General features: G+C 40.5%; 1 protein-coding gene across 7 annotated transcripts; it reads right to left on the minus strand.

Annotated features, from left to right (window-relative positions):
- Positions 1 to 1,915: 1,915 nt before the first annotated feature.
- On the minus strand, positions 1,916 to 15,689 carry LOC135257168 (protein max). Of its 7 annotated transcripts, none has more exons than XM_064339634.1 (5): positions 15,463 to 15,689; positions 15,033 to 15,059; positions 7,178 to 7,330; positions 3,901 to 4,024; positions 1,916 to 3,377 (listed from the first exon to the last, which is right to left on the minus strand). In XM_064339634.1, the coding sequence occupies exons 1-5, from the start codon at positions 15,496 to 15,498 to the stop codon at positions 3,190 to 3,192; spliced, it is 528 nt and encodes a 175-aa protein (XP_064195704.1). In that variant the 5' UTR covers positions 15,499 to 15,689; the 3' UTR covers positions 1,916 to 3,189. The 7 variants fall into 7 exon arrangements, with proteins under 7 accessions (XP_064195704.1, XP_064195703.1, XP_064195707.1 ...); XM_064339633.1 differs by having other exon boundaries at positions 3,901 to 4,039; positions 15,463 to 15,688; XM_064339637.1 differs by having other exon boundaries at positions 7,223 to 7,330; positions 15,463 to 15,682.
- Positions 15,690 to 19,494: the final 3,805 nt, after the last annotated feature.

Genomic DNA, 19,494 nt, shown 5'->3' on the forward strand with positions numbered 1-19,494 from the left:
GCCTAGTCTCACTTTCAGTTTCTGCGTAACTGGGTCACAAGGGGCCTGCATTTTCTGCGCCGTTATTGGCTATCAGCTACTACAGCTGTGGCATGATTATTGCACCATGCTAAACGGTGCATGGCTCCAATACGGGTCTGAAAACTCCTGCTAAATCTCACTCCTTTATTGACTCCTTGACATTTTGTCTTCCCTTGTTGAATTCTGTCTGAAGCAGAGTTAAAAGCCTTAATAAACTTTTGTCAGGCCCTTCGGAGACCTTGAACCGCGAGATTACGGCTTCAAGGCCCTGAATAAAGCACTGATGGGGAAAACTAGAAATGAAAAAGTTTCTTGAAACGCTTATTTCGAGAACACGCAAAAATGTCAAGGCAGCATATCTTCCTAGTGTAAACAGTCCCCATATCAGAGATTAGGTGGGTCTCTGGTGTGAAGCTGACATTTCAGGAGAGCCTGACCAAGCAGAAATTATATTTGCTCTGACTTGGTTCAACTTTTCGGCTTTCTTTTATAAGGGAATGCCAATCACTGTAAATGTTAGCCACAAACTTAAAAACCTGGTTACCTACAGCTTGTGGTTGCATACTAATCTCTAGCTACAGCTCCAGGGGTTTTCATAACAACTGTGTAAATATGTAATCGTATAATGTAGAGAGAGAATATAAAGGCGCACCTGTAAATGTGCCAGTTAAGTATATATATGAAACGTGTCCCATGCAGGCTGCCCAACATTGAGCTGGTCTGTTGAGCTAATAAGCTTTGCACCCATTGCAGAAAGTGCAGCAGAGTGGGATAACTGTTAGGGAACTGAGCTTAACACTCCAAGCCTGTTGCTTTGATCCCCAGCTGGAACAGTGCCGTTGTATCCTTCCACAAGGTACTTAAATTTGAACTGATTAAGGAAAATATCTAGCTGTAAATGAATTAATTTTTAACGATGCAAGCTGGGAAGATGTGCATAAGTGTCTGCTTAAATATCGAGAATGTTTTATCAGTCAATCAATGTAGGTCAAGACTTTTGGAACACCAAGTTGATTAATTCTCTTAATATTGAACAGTTACTGAAAACTCCTGTGTTAAAGCACCTTGGGCCCAGACCCAAGTTTTTTTTTTTGCATGCATTACATTAAGTCCCTCTTAATACAGCACTGCTTCTCCTGCCAATATCATTCTATATCTGATACAGAAAGCCAAGCGCAACTTAATCACAATCCGTTTGCATTTTAAGTTGACCAGTCAGTTGACCGCAATCAGTTTCCAAAACTTGACTGATCTGCCAGTTGTAATCAACATTGCCCTCTAGTGTGTGCAATTCATTCAACCATCAACCACGAAATACATTCCACTCATGTCCCACAGACCGGTGAAACACATGCAAACAGTCACCAATTGCCACCTCTTAAATCTTGTTGGCACTCGCATAGGCTTGCACTCAACACCCACAGACAGTGTACGATTATCGGATACACTCACCAATTAGGCAGGAACCAGAGTTCAGTCACACACCATAATCGTCCCAAGGTTAACCTCATCACAGAGCACGGCCCAAAACCACAATTCTCACCTGGCTTAGTTTTCAGCGTGTATCACAATGCCGTGTCTTTCCCCATACATCCACCGCTGCTGTCTTTTTGTCGAATTGAATTTTATTTTTATTTTTTAAAAGTTCAGAAGGACCGCATTCAATTTAAGTAATGCACTTTCTGCATCGAACAGCAGAAGAGAACTTCCAAACGCTGCAAAAGGCTGAGGACATATCCACATTGTGCACACTGCCAAATAATCACAAACTGTGTGAAAGTATATAGTGGCAAAATCCCAAAATATTCAAAAGTGAAAAAGTAGGTTCCGGAAGTCTACAACAGTTCAACGTTCCGGAAGTCGGTGCCCATATTGCTTCACCACAAGACACCTCAAAAGGATAAAATAGTTTTATTTATAGTCTCATTGTAAAGGTAGGCCTCAACTTGCAAGACAATTGTTGGCAGTATGTACAACATACCTGTAACTTCCATGGAATGGACACAGACAAACAAAAATCTATTCCGTACACACTAATCATGTCCTAATAATGGAGGGAAACAAAATGATGCACACGTCCCCAGCACCGGCAAAATGCTTTGTGGGGACTTGTTCTGTTGAGTTGAAATCGGCAACATTTAAGTTTACAGTGTAATGCACACAACACTGACATGGACAATTATTCTTTACTGAAAAAATAAAATAAAGGTAACTACCTTCAATAATATTGATATAACATTCAGCATTCTATTTTGTGTCTTGGGAAAACTACATGTAGCATATTAGTATATTCTCACGGGGTATGAGAATAACGCAATATACAAAACATTTTAAAGAACCTGTGAAAAATATGTAATTGATGCTTTTAAAAAAATAATTCAGAACCCTAAATTATTCGGCCATCTAACGTCCTTCACTAGATCAAGCTAAGGGACAGCACGGTACGTAAAGTACAATTTGGAAGTTCTATCAATACATCACCTTCAATATAGGGAATTTTATTTTTCTTAGGAAACAATTTAAAAATGAAAAACTTCAGCCGTATACAGGGCCTGAGGTGAGTTTCTTACACGTTTACATTTGTTTCAAAGTAACTTCACATTCTTTTGTGGAAAAGTATAAATATTAAAAACTGCTCGTCTGGACAATTTCTCTAAGGTAGGCAAGTCAAGTTCTACACGCTTTCGACAGGTTCATTTCGTGGGGTTTTACAGTAAAAAACCCCCCATGGCTGTTTTGTTCTTGCAGTATTTGTAGCTGTAGTCTTCTATGTGATTGGGAGGGTGCCTATTGGGATACAAATGCACTGAGTCCTTAAATAGCAAAGCTGCCTCACTTGGATTTTTTTTTTTTTTTTTTTTTTTTTTGGATAGTTGTCATTTCTGACAAATGATTGCTGGAACATCGGGGAGAGAGGGGGAAAAGAGAGAAAGAGAGAGAGGCAAAAGAAAAACAAAAGAGCAACGTGTATTTCTACGGTCGCTCTTCCGTCTCACGGTCGTCCCTCTCTCTCCCGCACCAGCGTGAGGAGGTCAGAGCGACTGAAACGGGGGGTAGCAGAGTCTAGTCGAAGCACACGGTGGGGTGGAGCGGGGCCGGAGGGGCGGAGTTTCCAGAGGAGGGTGGGGTGGGGTGGGGTGGGGGGGGGGAGGGGTCACCGGCCCGGACCTAGCTGGGCTCCACCCGTAGCTTCTTTCTGTTGGGCGGCTCCTCCGGCTCGGACTCGGAGCTGGAGTCGGACCCCCCGTCGAAGGCCGACACGGCGCTGCCCTTGGGGTTGGTGTACAGGCTGCTGTCGGAGGAGGAGTAGCTGGCCTGGAGCTGCGTGGAGCCCTTCACCTTCTCCAGAGCGCGCACTGAGGGGGGGGGGGCGACAGCACAGTCAGGTGACCCGCCCTCCCCCTCCAATCGGCATCGCAACACTTCCACTCCTAATCGCCACAAGCCTCGCATTAAAAATCCCTATCAGAAAAGGCTTCCTGTAGAGTAAAATGAGATGCTTCTTCCCATTGAGAAAAGTATTCCCGATCCCCAAACAGTTTAAATAGCATATCAGTTACAGGACCTGAGTCATCTTTAATTATGATAGCAAGTGCAATTCTGCACATTAGTCACCCAAAGCAAGTAAGACAAAATGTTCTGGCTTTGTTTTACCTCAAAGGACTGTAAATGGCATGATACAAAACAAAGACTGACTAACTTCAGACACACAGAATGGCTCTGCATTAAAAATATGCACCTTGGTGCGAATGCTTACTAGTACATCAAAGTGCCATGTTTAGATTCACTGAAGCTCTACCTGTATCATGCTAACACTGCTAGTGATACCCCCTGAGTCTGAGGGGGGAAAAGGGCGTGGCAGGCATCCCATGCCCTCACCTTGCTGCTCCAGCAGGGCGTTCTGCCTCTTCAGGTCGTCGATGTCCTGCTGGTGGGTGTGGTTTTTCCGTCGCATGTACTGAATATACTCTGTGGCTTTGTCTAGGATTTGAGCTCGGGAGGCCTGTTTGATAGATTGCTGTCAGCGACAAATGATAAACTAAAATATGACGCAAGGTTACATCATCCCATCACATCACACAGCATTTACCATGGCTGTCATTATTATTATATTTTTATTATCATTATTATTATAGTGTTGAACACATGCCAGGTTAACATTGTTCATACTACACTTCTAAACACTAACCATGGCTGTATCATCCTCATGAACATGCTAAACATTTACCATGGTTACATTGTACTTATCAAGGTATTAAACCTTTGCCTTGTCCTCAACACACAGTTCAAAATTCAACAAGGCAACAGTACTGTGCAAAAGTCAGAGACCATATGATACCAAATCTATCAGTATTTGTACACTGTTTTGTACACCCTACTACCACTGGAAGACTTTCATCCTTCTAATCAACAAGTTACTGTGTCCACCCAACAAAAGTTGTTACCAAAGAGTCAATGTTGTTAGAACATTCTGAATGTTGGAGTCCCTTTTGAATGCAAACAACCAACACACCTTTATTTCTGATTAGATTAGATAAGACAATTCAACTGCATTACAAAGGTGAAAGTGAAAGGAAAACAGGCTAAAAAACAGTCCTTAACATCACTGACTGTGTTTGGGATTACTTGGATCGAGAGAAGCAGAAAATGCAACCAACTACTTTGACTGAAGTGTTTACAAGGAGCATGGAAAAAATCTCTCTGCAGATCTCTCCAGAAAACCTCAAAGCCAGTCTCCCGAAAAGAATGGAAGTTGTGATAAAGTCAAAGGGTAGACAAACTGTATACTGAAAGATTTGATATTTGTACATAGTTGTGGAGGTCTTTGTGCAATTCTGTGTTAAATATCCGTTTGCTGTACTGTTTTCTGACATTGAAGAAAATAAGTACTTGCACTTAATGACCGTCTTCACTGGAAAGTGAATAAAAGAAAGGGTGGTCTCTGACTTTTGCACAGTACTGTACATATTCTGTCTAATCATTTTTCAGCACACATATGAAATATTTTCCAGCACACACATTAAATATTTAAGCCATACTGGAACTAGGCATTAATGACAATATATTGAACTTGAATTTCCCATCTTAGACAATTTATCAGAACTACTGCAAGTGTCTTTTTGCCTCGGTACAAGTATTTTGAGACTGTACGATGGAAATTCAGCATTTTTATGACACGTGTCCTCTGATAACACCAACCTTGACCATGACTGTGCCCCCCCCCTTTACCCCAAATGACCCAGGTTAGGACCAATGGGATGAAAAGGGCCAAAAGAGCATGTTTGGGGAAGTCATACGGTGAAACCAAAGCACCACTGAAGCCTGGAAGTGGCCACGGAAGAATAAAAAGCGCTGACAGGCACTAGCTCGTCCAGCATTTGTGTGGCTATGGAAATGTGTCAGAGCATAGCGAGTACACAGTGATAGGTCACTTTCTGGAGTTTTTGATAATTACAGGTTTAGGGAATTAATGAATTCAATTCAAGTGGCCCAGAAGGTTTGTGTGCAATTAAAGCTCTTTTTAAAAAATATATTTTTTTAGAAGGTTCTGATGACCTCCTGAATTTAGAATGGCAGGTATAGAAGCAATCACATGGTTTAAAGCAAAAATACACTTGAAGTAACTCCAAAGCAGCTTGTATACCTACTTCATGCCTACAGAAGGTGCCCGTACATGTATTTAAGGTGCCTGCCTCAGTATTTAAATTCTGGCTTGAATAGATAAGGTTAGACAAAGTGGCTGAAACTCTTCTGTTCACGGTCAAACGCGATTGTAGGTTCAATATCAATTTGTAAGTGGTTTGGTTAACATTAGACACTGAACGACAGGCAGCGTCATAGGCACACCTTGGCCAACCTAACCAGCTGCACCTAACGCATGCCTTGTTGATATGAATAGAGCATCAAAACAACATTCCATTCACATTATACTTTTCGTTGAACACGCCTATTCAGAATGACTCTTATAGCACCTTCTATATACATTCTGAAACGTGTTCTTAATCTGAGCTTAAAACTTTTTACTTCAAAACATTTTATTTCACATGTTTGATTAGTTGACCTTTGTTACAAGAGCTACAATAGTTAAACTAGCTTCAAAGCAGTTAAAAGTTTACTAGTTTAAAAGCTGCCTATTTCATTAATCTAACTAAAGGAGCCTCCTTCAAAGTGGTGAGAGGGTGGCGTGATCAGTGTAGTGATTTTCAACTGTACGAAACGCTCATTTCAGCAGGAGTCTGAGCAGTGAGGTCATCAAGAAACGATCACACCCCTCCCTGACACTAAAAACAGAGCACTGCCAGAAGAAAATCAGACAGCTGTGTGGAAAACGAGTAGAATAACCTGTCATTAGGTTTCATAATGCCCAGGACCATGAAAGAAAGGGCAACACACTATCCCAGAATCCTTTTTACAACTACATCGTTAACACCCATGCATCCGATCTGGCTGGCTTCCTGTGCTCTCGTTCTCGCGCCGAGAAGCCCCAGTCTGGGGGAGGTCTGAATCTGGGAAAGCCCCAGGCTTTGGGCCTACTGTTCCAGGCCTCATTGTCTTCAGGATGACTGGCACACTGCAAGTGCTCTTCTATGACATTCATCTCCTTGTGTTCAAATATTTGAGTGTTTGCAGGACATGCAAACCTGCAGATTTGCTAATAGAACTGGGAGTTCCAAATGGGATCAGAATAGAAATTATGGTATAGAACGCCTGGGTAAACAGACTGTTCTCAGGTTTACCACAAACAGGCAGATACAGAAAGCCTCAATTCTGGCCACAATTGGATAATTACTTTCCCACATTTCATTCTTCAGTGAACTAACAATTGTTTTTAGTCTACTTAAGCAACATTTTTATGTGACTAATACGAGTTTATGAATTGCACAGAATTACCTAGTAGCTAAATTAACAGTGAAAAGGACAGAGCAGTCACATATTATGAATGTACATTACATTGCAAATGCAAATTCAGATAGCAGACCAGGTGATAGTAACTTATCCTTAAAATGTATTCATTAAAATCCAGCTCATTAAAACAGGTAACATGCAAACATACCATATGCTACTTCTCTTTAGCAAAAGCATTATGGCTAAAACTGAATAACAAACAGGTAAGTAACAGAGTATAACAATAAGTCAGCTCTTCCATGTAACTTACAAAATGGGCTGGAAGGTCAAGCGAGCAGCGGGTTTCGTCACTAACCTTCTCCCCTTGCAGTGCAGGCACAGAGTCCCGTAGACTGTGGAAGCTGTCTTTGATGTGGTCCCTACGTTTGCGCTCCAGCGCATTGTGATGTGCTCGTTTGTCTGCCTGCAACGAGAGATTCACAGTTCCTTCAGCCCGGACGAACCACGGCGTCCTCGGCGAGAGCCCGCCCGCCATGTGCGCTCCGCCACCGCGAGCTCAACCACAGCATGTCGCTAGCGTGAAAGCTCGGTGACTCGGATCAAAAATGCCTGCAGGCGCTTTCACAAAGCTCCTGTTCAGACTGAGGGCCAGAGTCTGTCCAACCCCAAAAACCATATAACCCGTTTAATTTTAGTAAGAAAATTCAGGGCATGTAATCACATTCGTTGTCATTCTCCAAAGATTTGGTTTTTTGCCCAGGTCTCACGCCACAGTTAAGCTATCGTTTGTTCCACTAGCTACTGAAACTAGCAAATGTTATCAGACGCAATGGCGCTCTGGGATTCAGGTGTTCGAGACGAAGGCCATAAGGCGCTGTGGAAGGACGGAATCTGGCCCCAGGGCAGCACCGCTTAAACCGGCTGGACCGCGGGATGGGGCCGCGGGTTTCATTCCAAAACATGACGGGGACGCATGCAGCAGCATTCGCCATGGTTGTCCAGGCACAGCACGGAGACCAATTCAACATCGACACAGGAGACCGGGGAGCGGTTAACAGACAGTGCACACAAGCACGCATGTACACCTCACGTACACCCACAATAATATCACACAGGGTTGCTGCTCGCATAGGATAGAGTTCAGTAATCTTGGCTTTTGTCACTGTCTAGGAATAATTTAGTTGACTGACGGGGCACAACGACTTTCCTCATGACTGGGCTCAATGGCTCACTGCCCAAGGTAGTCCATAGTCCATAGTCGAGGTTTTAAACAGCCAATTTACTGCTACAATGATCATTTCTGCAGTAACATTTCAGTGCTACTGAAAATGAACTGAAATCGTAACTATCCTCATAATAAGAGTTAGGGAATGATTGAGTGGTGTGATGGACGCCATCACTGCTCCACTGAAAATACTAAGCTACGGCTACAAAACTCTGCTAATATACTTTTCCCCCCAATTAAAAAAATAATAAAATAATAATCTGCCATTCTGACTATTAATGTCACAACAGCTAGCATTATAAATAGCTACACATTTTTTACTTGTATAATACAAATGTATTCTCGTATAAAAAGTATAAGTCAAGTATAATAATTGTATTAGCCCTTAATAAATAACTGAAACAATCAGTGTCGGTAGCATCCTCAGACTTTTGGGCCCCGTGAACAGTACACTAGCGCTTAATTTTAAATAAAAACTAATTCTTCCGAGTGCTCCTCACATGAATTTATTATGTGTAAAGTGATTCATTTATTACATTTACACATATAGCCTACCGTTTACACAGCTCAAAGCTAGTGATAATTTATAAGTTGGCTAGCTAGTCTATGTTCATTCATAACAAATTTGATAGGTGGCCTACTGCCATTTGTTCACAAAAGCTTAGGCTATATATAGTACCAGCTGACGTACAACTAGTACATTGCTAAAGGTATGTGGACCCCATTCTAATTTGTTGGCTCAGCTACTTCAGCCACACCCATTGCTAACAGGTGCATAAAATCAAGAACACAGCCATGCAATCTCCATGGACAAACACTGGCAACAGAATGGGTCATACTGAAGAGATCAGTGACTGTTTTAGCATGCCACCTTTCCAACAAGTCAGTCAAACGTATGCCCTGCTCGAGCTGCCTGGACAACTGCAAGTGCTGTTATTATGAAGTTGAAATGTCCAGTAGCGACAACTGCTCAGGCGCGAAGCGATAGGCCACACATGCTCACAGACCATATACAGATCACAGACGTATATCCTTGGTTTTAACACTCACTACAGAGTTCCAGACTGCCTCTGGAAGCAACATCAGCACAAAAACTGTTCATCGAGATAATAATATTATGGAGTTGACGCCACTCTCTTTTCTCTGGCTCTGGTTCACTCCAATGGGCCATTTCTTTAAAGTAATGGCAGGTCATGGAGAGTCTCAATAGTTCCAGACGTTGCAGCAGCACCGTAGAGTAGCACTGTTTTTCACTGTCTGTGATGCTCTTTTCAAAGGTAAAGAAGGAATAATCAACAGCATTTTTGATACTGAATAGCACATTTGAATCAAATAAACAATGTGACTTAAAGCAAGTTAGCTCATTATTTTCCACCAAATTAGTAGATTCAGCTTGTTATCTGTTAATATTAGCTAAGATAATGGATAATGTGAGCAACACATAATAACAATCAATATTGCTTGTAACTTACTATTCTCTTAATGTTATTTCATAGATATTTTTGGTAAATTATAGACTAAGGCTTCTAAATGTGTTTGGGGAATAAGTTATTAGTCAAATAACATTGAAGGCATGTGATTTGTAGTCTGGTGGGTGGTGGCAAGTTATCATTCACTCACATAGGAGAGTCCATTCATGTTCTTCACATACATCTACATGAATACATATCAATAAATTATCTGACAACAATACCATGTTTGTCTCTGGTTCATTCATTGCCATTTTTGTTGCTTTTGTGCTGAAGGACACATCAACAGCCAAACACAAGGCCTGCTTGACTTTTCATTAAGCGAAGACAGAATTACGGGTCTGAGAAATAATTTTGCAGTATTAGCAGTTCTACTGCCAGCCAAAAATGAGATGCTTTCAATGTTGGGTTTTTAGTCACTCTGGGTGTAGTTAAACTGACTATAGTTTTTGGGTCAATTACCTCAATTCACACGGTCATTCTACTGCAAGCATGAGCTTGAATGTTTTCAATCAACATTTCATACTGCACCGTCCTTTACAGAACCTAATTTCCCTTCTAGATATGACTTAGGCTGAGCCAGATTTGTGCAGTTAAGCTACTGCAGAAGACACAAAAATACACAAAATGTCATTACGAGATTTTATTTTATTAATGGGAGTAATGTCGGCAGTAGAATTTATTTCACTGATCTAAAACAGCCACACACTGGAAATCTGGGATAGTGCTGGAGAACTGCACAAAACTGTGCTGTTTTTTGAGATGGCTGCATTTTCTGAAAATGTTTCCTGAGCTATATTTAATTATTTTAGTGCATAATTCTAATTAATAGCTTCCTGGTTGAGCGCTAAGTGGGGTAGGACAATGTCAGATAGTACTGAGAGTAGGACAGAAACATTGTAGGTTTTGATCTTTTCATAAGATATGCTGAAAATACAAAAAATATATAATTATACCATATTTCTCCTTTAAGAACCTAGACCTATTTCTTCATGCACTAATTGCAAGTGTTAGCTAAATGCCTAAAATGTAATGTAAATGTAAATGCATAATTAAAGTTCTGCAGCCAGGCTACATTATCCATAAATAGGTTTTTTTAATTATTATTTTCAAAGCCTGTTCGTTGAAGCTTTAAATAATGACTTGACTACATTTAGATAAGCTCTGTAACAATATTTTTGTCAAATAAATGAAAATTAGATTGGCACTGGAGCATTATTCCAAGTCTACAGTGGTACTGAAGAATATTTGAATGTACGTGAACATTACAAACAATATCCGCATTTATTGTCTAGGTAAGATAGATAACCAGTGATAAGTTTATTTTCACTGAGAAACATAAAATTTTGATCCAGCTGGATCTTCACCAATAAAAAGCTGCACTGAAGCTTTGAGAGTGAGCAAGTATTTCACTTTACAAATGTTTTCTGTACATGTGCTCACTCTAATGCCCTCAAACTCCAAACCAAGCTGGCAAATTCTGACAGAGTCAATTTGAGAGTGTCATGCTACAGCGGTACAGGGTTTCCATACTACTAATGTAAATACTCAAGTCACATGGAATTGGCCAGGCCGAGAGAAATTACCAACAGCTGCCAGACCCGTTTGGCCACACCCATCTAACAACCAGTCTGCGGTCTGGGCTTCGCCACAGGTCATATAGAAACTGAATGCACGGGGCGATGCGCAGTCAGGAAACAAAACCAAAACCAACCGATCACAATCAGCAGATGCACGTCAACACTCAGCACTTCAATAAAAGTCAGTCAGGAGACAGAATCTCACAGGGAAGGGATAAAGTGCTCTCTGGAAAACATTCACACATGAAAGCACTATAATAATAAACTGAATGTTTTTAAAAAGATCAACTTATTTTTTCCAAAAAAATTTTCTTACGCAGTGGTGGTACAATCAATAGCAGAGTCTTTCGTGCGGTCTCAAATGACCACACCCTACTTCTGCATTGCATCTGCACGAGATTGCATTAGGTCCTGGGACAACCTGTTTTGTCATAACATTTCCAAAGCCCTTTGTTCTACCAAGTAGTGTACAACATGTCCGATAATTGCCAGCTATCTGAAAATACCAGGTGGCTACAAAGCGCCAAATGCAGAAACATTTGCGTGCGTGTATGTGTGTTCATGTATTCACCTAAACCCGTAAATGTATGTATTGAACACATGACTATGAAAAATAATTTCCCTGGCAAGAGGACAATAAAACTAAACTAAATGTTCTGCCAGCATCACATGCAAACGGAGCCAGAGTCAAATTTCCAATTTGCCGGATTGGGACCTCGTAAGATTTATGGAAATCTTCTCCCAGAACTCGAGTGTGAACGAAAGCAGCAACATTTCCAGATAAAGCACGCAACAACATTCTCATGCGAGAACTTTAGTGTCTGGTACAACTTCTTAAATACTCTACGGACTCTGCCTTCTCAACAATTCTTGCACAAATATGAAACATTGCACATAGAAGATTTTGGAGCTGTATTGTGTGATTTTGTGAGGAACATTTTATTTATTTTAATTTAATAAACAGTGTTTCTGTCCTTGCTATACATGGCTTAGTCTATGTAACAACACCATTACAAAATTGCTTTTGTGCAATGCAATACTTCTCCCTGGTAATAATTGTTGGCTAGCACCACACATCAATGGAAAGTATACCTAGTTATGAACCTGGAGAGCAGAATTATTTTTGTTGCATTTTACCAAAAACAACTCTACATATAAGTATTGATTTTTTTAGCTGACAAACCAAATTTCCTTTGGTTATCTAACGTCGTTATTTGGGATCATTTAACTGAGGTATACTGGCTGAAGGTGTAACCAAATAATTTTTTAATTATTATTCTTCAACTGTGTTGCGCCAACAGGATTCACATTGCTGCTAAAACTATTATTCAAATAAATATTTGGCCTTTTTAAAGATGAACTAACGAAACGTTAATATTTGTCCTGCGTTGCTTTAGAGGGCAGACATCCTGTCTAGCCTAATCTATCTGGAATGGTCATGACATATGTGAAGAGACTTGACATGACATTTTTCTATATAGGAGACCTGTGTGTGAATGGGGAAAACCATAACCTAACCCGGATAAATGAACCTGACAATGTTTTGGGTTCTGTGTGTGAAAGGCATTAATGATAAGGAGCTTGATAGGGTACTACTCCTAGTGGTACTTCTGGTTTTGTACATTGTTCGGTCAGTGAACTGCACATTTTGAAAGTCTGAGATAATGTATGTGTGCAAGTGTGTGCGCGCATGCATATACAAATACACACATTTTTGCTTCATATATATAACATTTTCCGAGACATCCAGTCTTTCGAGTGAATCTACGATAAGATTGACTCGCCCTATCGAGGTCTCCCATTGCCCTTTCCCTGTACTATCCTTGTATTATTGTAAGATATTTTTAGAAGTTTACCTTCAGTGCTGTATGACTATCACTGTGTTCTCAATTAGTTGTCAACGAACCTCCAAAAACACAGTGTACCGAATGCAGTTTCTTCAGCAAAACTTCTTGCCAAAAAATTGAGTGACTGGGCAGGTTGTACTTTGGTTATCAACAAATTCTCCAAGGATGACTTATGTATATAAAGGAGGCACTTCAGCTTCTAAATAACACTCTACAGGCCCGTACCAAGTCCTGTCCACCTAATGTGGCACCTGGTGTAGAAAAGGCATGTTTCTCAAGTGCTGTTGACAGCAGAGAAAGGGAACACTATTAACAGCAAAGCAATTTACAGGTAACGCCAAGCTGAAGCCCTGTGCCTCAGTCTGCCACCGTGCCACACGACATGCGTGAGCACTCAGACCTGCGGGACAGGGCGTGTCAGAAAGAATAGCTAAAGGATTGCGATTGAGCAACATTTTACTATGCTGTGTCCCATACAGTGCGACTGTAAAACGCAACTGGGTCAGTGACAAAGAGCAACCCCTGGTGAGTATGTTTAGCTTCATTGTATAGGCAGAATGCTGAGTGCATTCATACATGGAAAGCTACTTTAACTCAAGATCCATACTGCCCTACAAAGCCTAACTGCAGTAACTAGGCAAAGGGTAAAACTGAGAAAAATGGCTTTAAAGTGTTTTAATTGGCCAGCTGTAATGGTTTTTGGGCATTAAAATTACCTCATGAATACATGTACAATTAGTGCAATATCACTTATATACCTATAACCCATTTGGCTGGCCAGTTAAAACACTTTTCTCAGTTTTTCCCCTTTGCGTAGTTACTGCAGTTAGTCTTTGTAGAGCAGCATAGTGCTATTATGTTTGCGTCTATAAACACAGGAAACATTATAATAAATTAAGTTACTCATGCTTGTATAAGGTTTACCAACTGACCTAAAACATTCACAGCTATGTAAAAGCACCTCTGTATGTCGGCTGTAAATTTATACATTATAATCATATAATTTCAGGCAAATGGAGAAGGGGAGAAATCAGGACAACTTCAAATTTCGACAAATACATGGCCACACGTATAAAAGAATCTATTTCAGTTTAACACCCGTCGTCCAAGTTGATTACTTGGTATTCATTATCTCTCGTGACAGCAATACACTGGTTTTGCTTGTTGCCTGAACCACAACATACAATTTTCAATTACTATCTTAACTAGCCAGCTAGCAAGCTAGGTCAAAAAAATTGTTAGGCTTGTCAGGCCATCAGTCTGGAAAACACTAGTTCGTGTTGTGATACTGAATTCAGTTTAGAAGAGTACTGGACGTTGCATTGCCGCTGCCACGTTATATGCAGCACGATCTGACTTGTAATCCGTGATTAACACAGAGCCGACTAGTGCATGACGATCCACTCAAACTAGAAAAAGCTGCGTGTGGGTGCTGGTTGACTGGCCAAACAGCTAACACTGTCTAGCTAGCTAGACTAGTTAATTAACACCGAAGAAATCCGCGAGATAGCTTCCTGGGGTTGCGGGAGAAATCGACAGCCACAATAATAGTCTAAATATAGGGCGCGCTGTGCCTTGTGGGATGGAATTGCAATTTCGTGCAGACGAATATTCTAAAACAAAAACAATTAATGGACGCAGAACATACATTATGAAATACCTATAAACATAGATGCATGTGACAACTGTCTGGTTATAACGTAGGGAGATAATTTCAAGAAACCCATGCTAGGATGTATGCTCCCCCCCACCCCCCACACCATACGCCTCTGCACTGGCCTTTGTAGATGTAGCTAGCTTGCTAACCAGAAGTTCAACCTCGTTTAGCAATAGCAACAAACAAGACAGGGTCTCCCTAGCTAGTTCAAGCTGCTCTTCCGTGGCCCAGGCAGAAGTGCCTCGGTTTCAGCACCGCACCGCCGACTCAATTGGCAATGCTATTTCCTTTTTACCCACCCGGAAATTATTTGAAATGAAATTTCATTACAGGACCTATTTTCCTGGTTAAATCTAAACTGGACAAATCTCTCCGAAAATTACGCACCACAGAGTGAAATCTCGGTGATTCTTCCTGTAAAAAAACAGAACAGAAAAGTGCAATTGTATAATTGTAAGAAACGTTAATAATAAATTATTTAGACTAGCTTCCTAGTGGCAAATGTGTGTCTAGCTAGCTAGTTAGTTAGTTGATCATCTGAAGCACATCGTCTGTAACGTTCGTTAGCTAGCATTAGTTATGCGAAACGAAACCCCGTTGGATACGTTTTGAAGGCTGTCGATCTCTTCTTTAATCTAACTACCAAGCAGTAGTCACAAGATCAAAAATAGAAAAGCACAAGGCGTTCTTATTCTCACGATTTAGTTAAGAGAGCTACGCGTATAGCTAGCTGGCTAGCTACGTACCTCTGACTGGCTAGGTAACTATGTAGCTTGTTCATTAGATTTCAAATACAAAGTATGAATCTTCTACTCACGTCACTATCGACTTCGATATCATCGTTGTCACTCATTTTTCTGAAAAATAATTAATATAGGTAATAGCAGGGCCTAAAAACAAAATTAAATATCCAGAAACCTAAACGACACGAACACCCTAAGCAAGTACGACTGCAGGGACGGAACGAGATCAACGGACTCTCTCTACACGTGACTGGCACACACGGACATTTACAAACCCGTGACACGCTTCAGCGACTCTCAACAAGTACGAGGGAATAGTAGTTCAGAACAGCTCCATGTCGGAGTAGTATTTACGCAGAACCGACTGCTTTCAGACGATACTTCCCAGCAAGCCCCACGCTCTTGCCGCTTCCAGGCAACAAATAGCGATTTGTGTTTTCCACGAAGAAACTTCGGGACGTGTAGTTCTTAAAATGAATGCGTACAAGAGACCATGATGAGGACACGTGTATAGACATTTTCAAGCCAAGTTGTGAGCAGTCTAGCGATGCGCTTTAAATTGATGACCGACGATATCAAATCATGAATTAAAATGGGTTTTCTGTTCACGTGAATGTGACCACTTTGATATATTGTGCAAAATAATTTGAAACATGAAAATATCAAACACAATATTTTCTAATAGAATAAACTATTTCACACATTTGTAAATATGTGTATTTCTTTTAAAAATAGCTAAAGTTCCATTCATTGCACACAAAATCTTTCTAGACCAATTTAACATACTAACTGAAATTATATATATATATAAAAACCCCAAAAATGAGCTTTCCTTTTAAAATGGGTTATCAACTAAGACAGGTAATCAAGTAACTGATTAGGAGTGGTTACTGGTCACATGAGATCTAAAACAATTCATTAAAGAATTCTGTCTAATTAAGACAGTCAAGTTTTTAGATCAGGCATTTACACAAAAAATGTTTGATCAACAGCTGAGTGTTGCACGTTTCTTACATAAAGAATATATGACAGATTAGAGATTCTAAATGAATATCATCTTAATCAGAACAAATTATTTTAGTCGACTGATAATTGAAATCAGGGAACAGAATATGGCCATAGTGCCAGCGTTGAGGAGCAGTGTACAACATCAGCACTGACAGGCAATTCTTTATCAATTCAAAGAGCCTACACTAGAGGGCGATTCCGGTCTATTCGATTCATTGATGCTTTGGAGACCTGCTGCATGCAGATTGCGGAGATTGTGGAGTAAGACTACATAACAACTTGAAATATATTTCATCTGTGGATAAGTCCACATGGTTCTGCCAACATACTTTATGATTCAAAAGTAAATAGGTAATTAACACAATTGACCAATTTAAATTATGATTAGCAGATTACCAGAGGGAATTTTTTTCCCCACAGCCAGTCAGTGCTCTTATAGAATAATAAAACTAGCGAATCATATAAACACACCCACAATCAAATAACAGGGATATGTTATTTGAATTAAAGGCATACTTTGCAGGATTTTCACTTTGAAAATATTACAAAACAACCATGCTCAGTCATTACTGTACCAGAAATCTGTCTGTGTGCACTTCTGCCCAATCCTATTTTTTCTGCCTGTATTTGTTATTTAAAAATTGTATGGAACATTTCTGGGTTTGACCTTTTTTATTTTGTTGGTGAAATCTTAAAAGGATGGCGAGTAGAAAAAGAAGGAGAAGAAGAGGAAACGTGTATCAATTGGCTATAGTAGTGCGTTTCACCCTCTATGGTTTCAGCCTGTGGTTTCAGCTGGGTTTGTGTTGGAGACATAAAGTCTTTCTTAGTGTCTAACCTAACACTAACCCGGTGGCTGGTCACCATTTGGTAATGTTTTTTCTTTGTTTTTTATTTAACCTTTATTTACCCAAGGTAGGTTGGCTGAGCATGGATGCTCTTTTGCAGCAACACTCTGCTTCACACTCGTATACATTCACACCTGGAAGCTGCCCAGTACAACCACAATCCTCTATTGTTGGCCACTGAGCAGCTCCACTGGAGGGAGAGAACATTTTTTTAGGCAATTAAATCAGGGGATGATTAGGTGGCAACTTTTTGCGAGAGCCAGATCTGGGATTTTAGCCAGGACACCCGGGAACCCCCTAATCTTTGCGATAAGTGTCATGGGATGTTTAGTGACCACAGTGAGCCAGGACCTCGGTTTAACGTCTCATCCGAAAGACGGCATCTCCTACAGCACAGTGTCCCCGTCACTGCACTGGGGCATTGGGGTTTATTTGATCAGAAGGAAGATTGCCCCCTGCTGGCCCACCAACACCACTACCAGCAGCAACTCAGTATTCCCTGGTGGTCTCACATCCAAGTACTAACCAAGCCCACACTTGCTTAGCTTCAGCCAGTTGGCAGGAGCAGAGTGCGTGGTGGTATGGCTGCTGGCAAATGTTAGACAGCTGCCATTATTAGCAAGCTAAATTCAGTTATGTTTGGCAACATTAAAGTAGCTGGCTGACCATGATGGCCCAAGAATTTGCTGTGGGTCAGATATTTTACAAAGTAATACTTAAGTCAAGATTCCAATCCACTTCTCTCGGCTCATATGGGCTAGTTAGCTATCGTTAGCTAAGCAATAGGGATGAGTCCATCCATCAGAAAATCCTACTATCCTGTTAGGCTAGGTATTTTTTTCTGGATACGACTGCAGTTTGACTACTATAGACTACTATCCATGGTCAGAGAGACACATTGCATTTTTCAATAAATCCATATTTAAGGTTGTGTGCCATTAATTCAACGGGGTTGAGTGGTAGACCGATCTTCTTGACTACAACCCTATCTGCTGAATGGGGAAGGTGGTCTCCCATCAAGCTTTGACTACGAGCTACGAGTGGCATATGACTTTGCTGCAATAGATACAACAAAGCTAGACTATGTAACGATGCAAATAATAGTAGTAATGACAATGACTCAGTGTGTTTGTGAGTATGCATGCTTACATTATTGAGTTTTGCCATGCTTCCAGGAAGTCTAGAGCAAACTGAAACCTGCTGGTGGTGTGCTAGCAGTGGCTAGCGTATGTAGGTCCTTTCTATCACCATTAAGCTACCCTGTAACTTTGCTGTATATGAGAGTGAAGAGGGGGTCCAGGATTTTTGCATACATGTGACTGCCCAACTGGTATGACTGCAGCCAATGCTGTATTTTTGAAAGAGGCATGATTCCAACAGTCTGCAATACAATGTTATAAAGCTACCAACATAGAAGTCCAAGCAAAATATCTAGTTGTTTTGTTGGTGCGTGAGCTTCGTCATCTTGGGGGATTAGGCAGGGTTGAGAATGGAAGAGGAGACCTTTTTTATTGCAAACCCATAGCAAAGCAAGGAAAGAAATCCAGCATTGTATGTCTTTAATATAGGAAAACACAGTGGAGCTACAACCACAATGCTAGACAAATCCAGGTTAAAATCTGATGACTAAATACCACTAAAAATTATTATTCAGCATTGTTTTTTCTAAGCTATGTCTAAATGGGTCTCCAAAAAGGCAATTTGGATATTCCAAATTGATATTATGTGTCTTTAGAGGTGTAAAATCTTATATATTGTATACTATGCTTGTGGAATATGTGTTATGAAATTAGCTCACTTTCCATGTGCCTGTCACTCTCACCCTCCACTTGCTCTCCTTGACCTCCCCTTGCCACCAGCAGCAGGTCTGAAAGATTTTAGCAAAAACTACATTAGCTATCTAGTTTACTAATCAATGGATTGAGGTCCATTGATTGAAGTTTTAGTCATATACCCCACCCCATCAACATCCCTCAATTTCACACGCTACATTTATTATTCAAAATCATAGGAACCCCTTGTTTATAAGTGTACTGAATAATAATAAAAATATTTAGAGAATATATTTAGAAGCGCACTATCACTGAACATGCCCTCTGCTGTGAAGTCAAAGCTGTCTTCAAAAATATTCACTCAGATGAGTGATTTCTTCCAAGACCTCCAAATGCCGAGTGTTCTGTTTAGACATAGGCATTGCAAAAAAAAAAAAAAATGTTGTAAAACGACAATTGTTTTAGGTATAAAATCTCA

Source organism: Anguilla rostrata, chromosome 6 (genome assembly GCF_018555375.3).
Source record: "Anguilla rostrata isolate EN2019 chromosome 6, ASM1855537v3, whole genome shotgun sequence".
Classification (NCBI taxonomy): domain Eukaryota; kingdom Metazoa; phylum Chordata; class Actinopteri; order Anguilliformes; family Anguillidae; genus Anguilla; species Anguilla rostrata.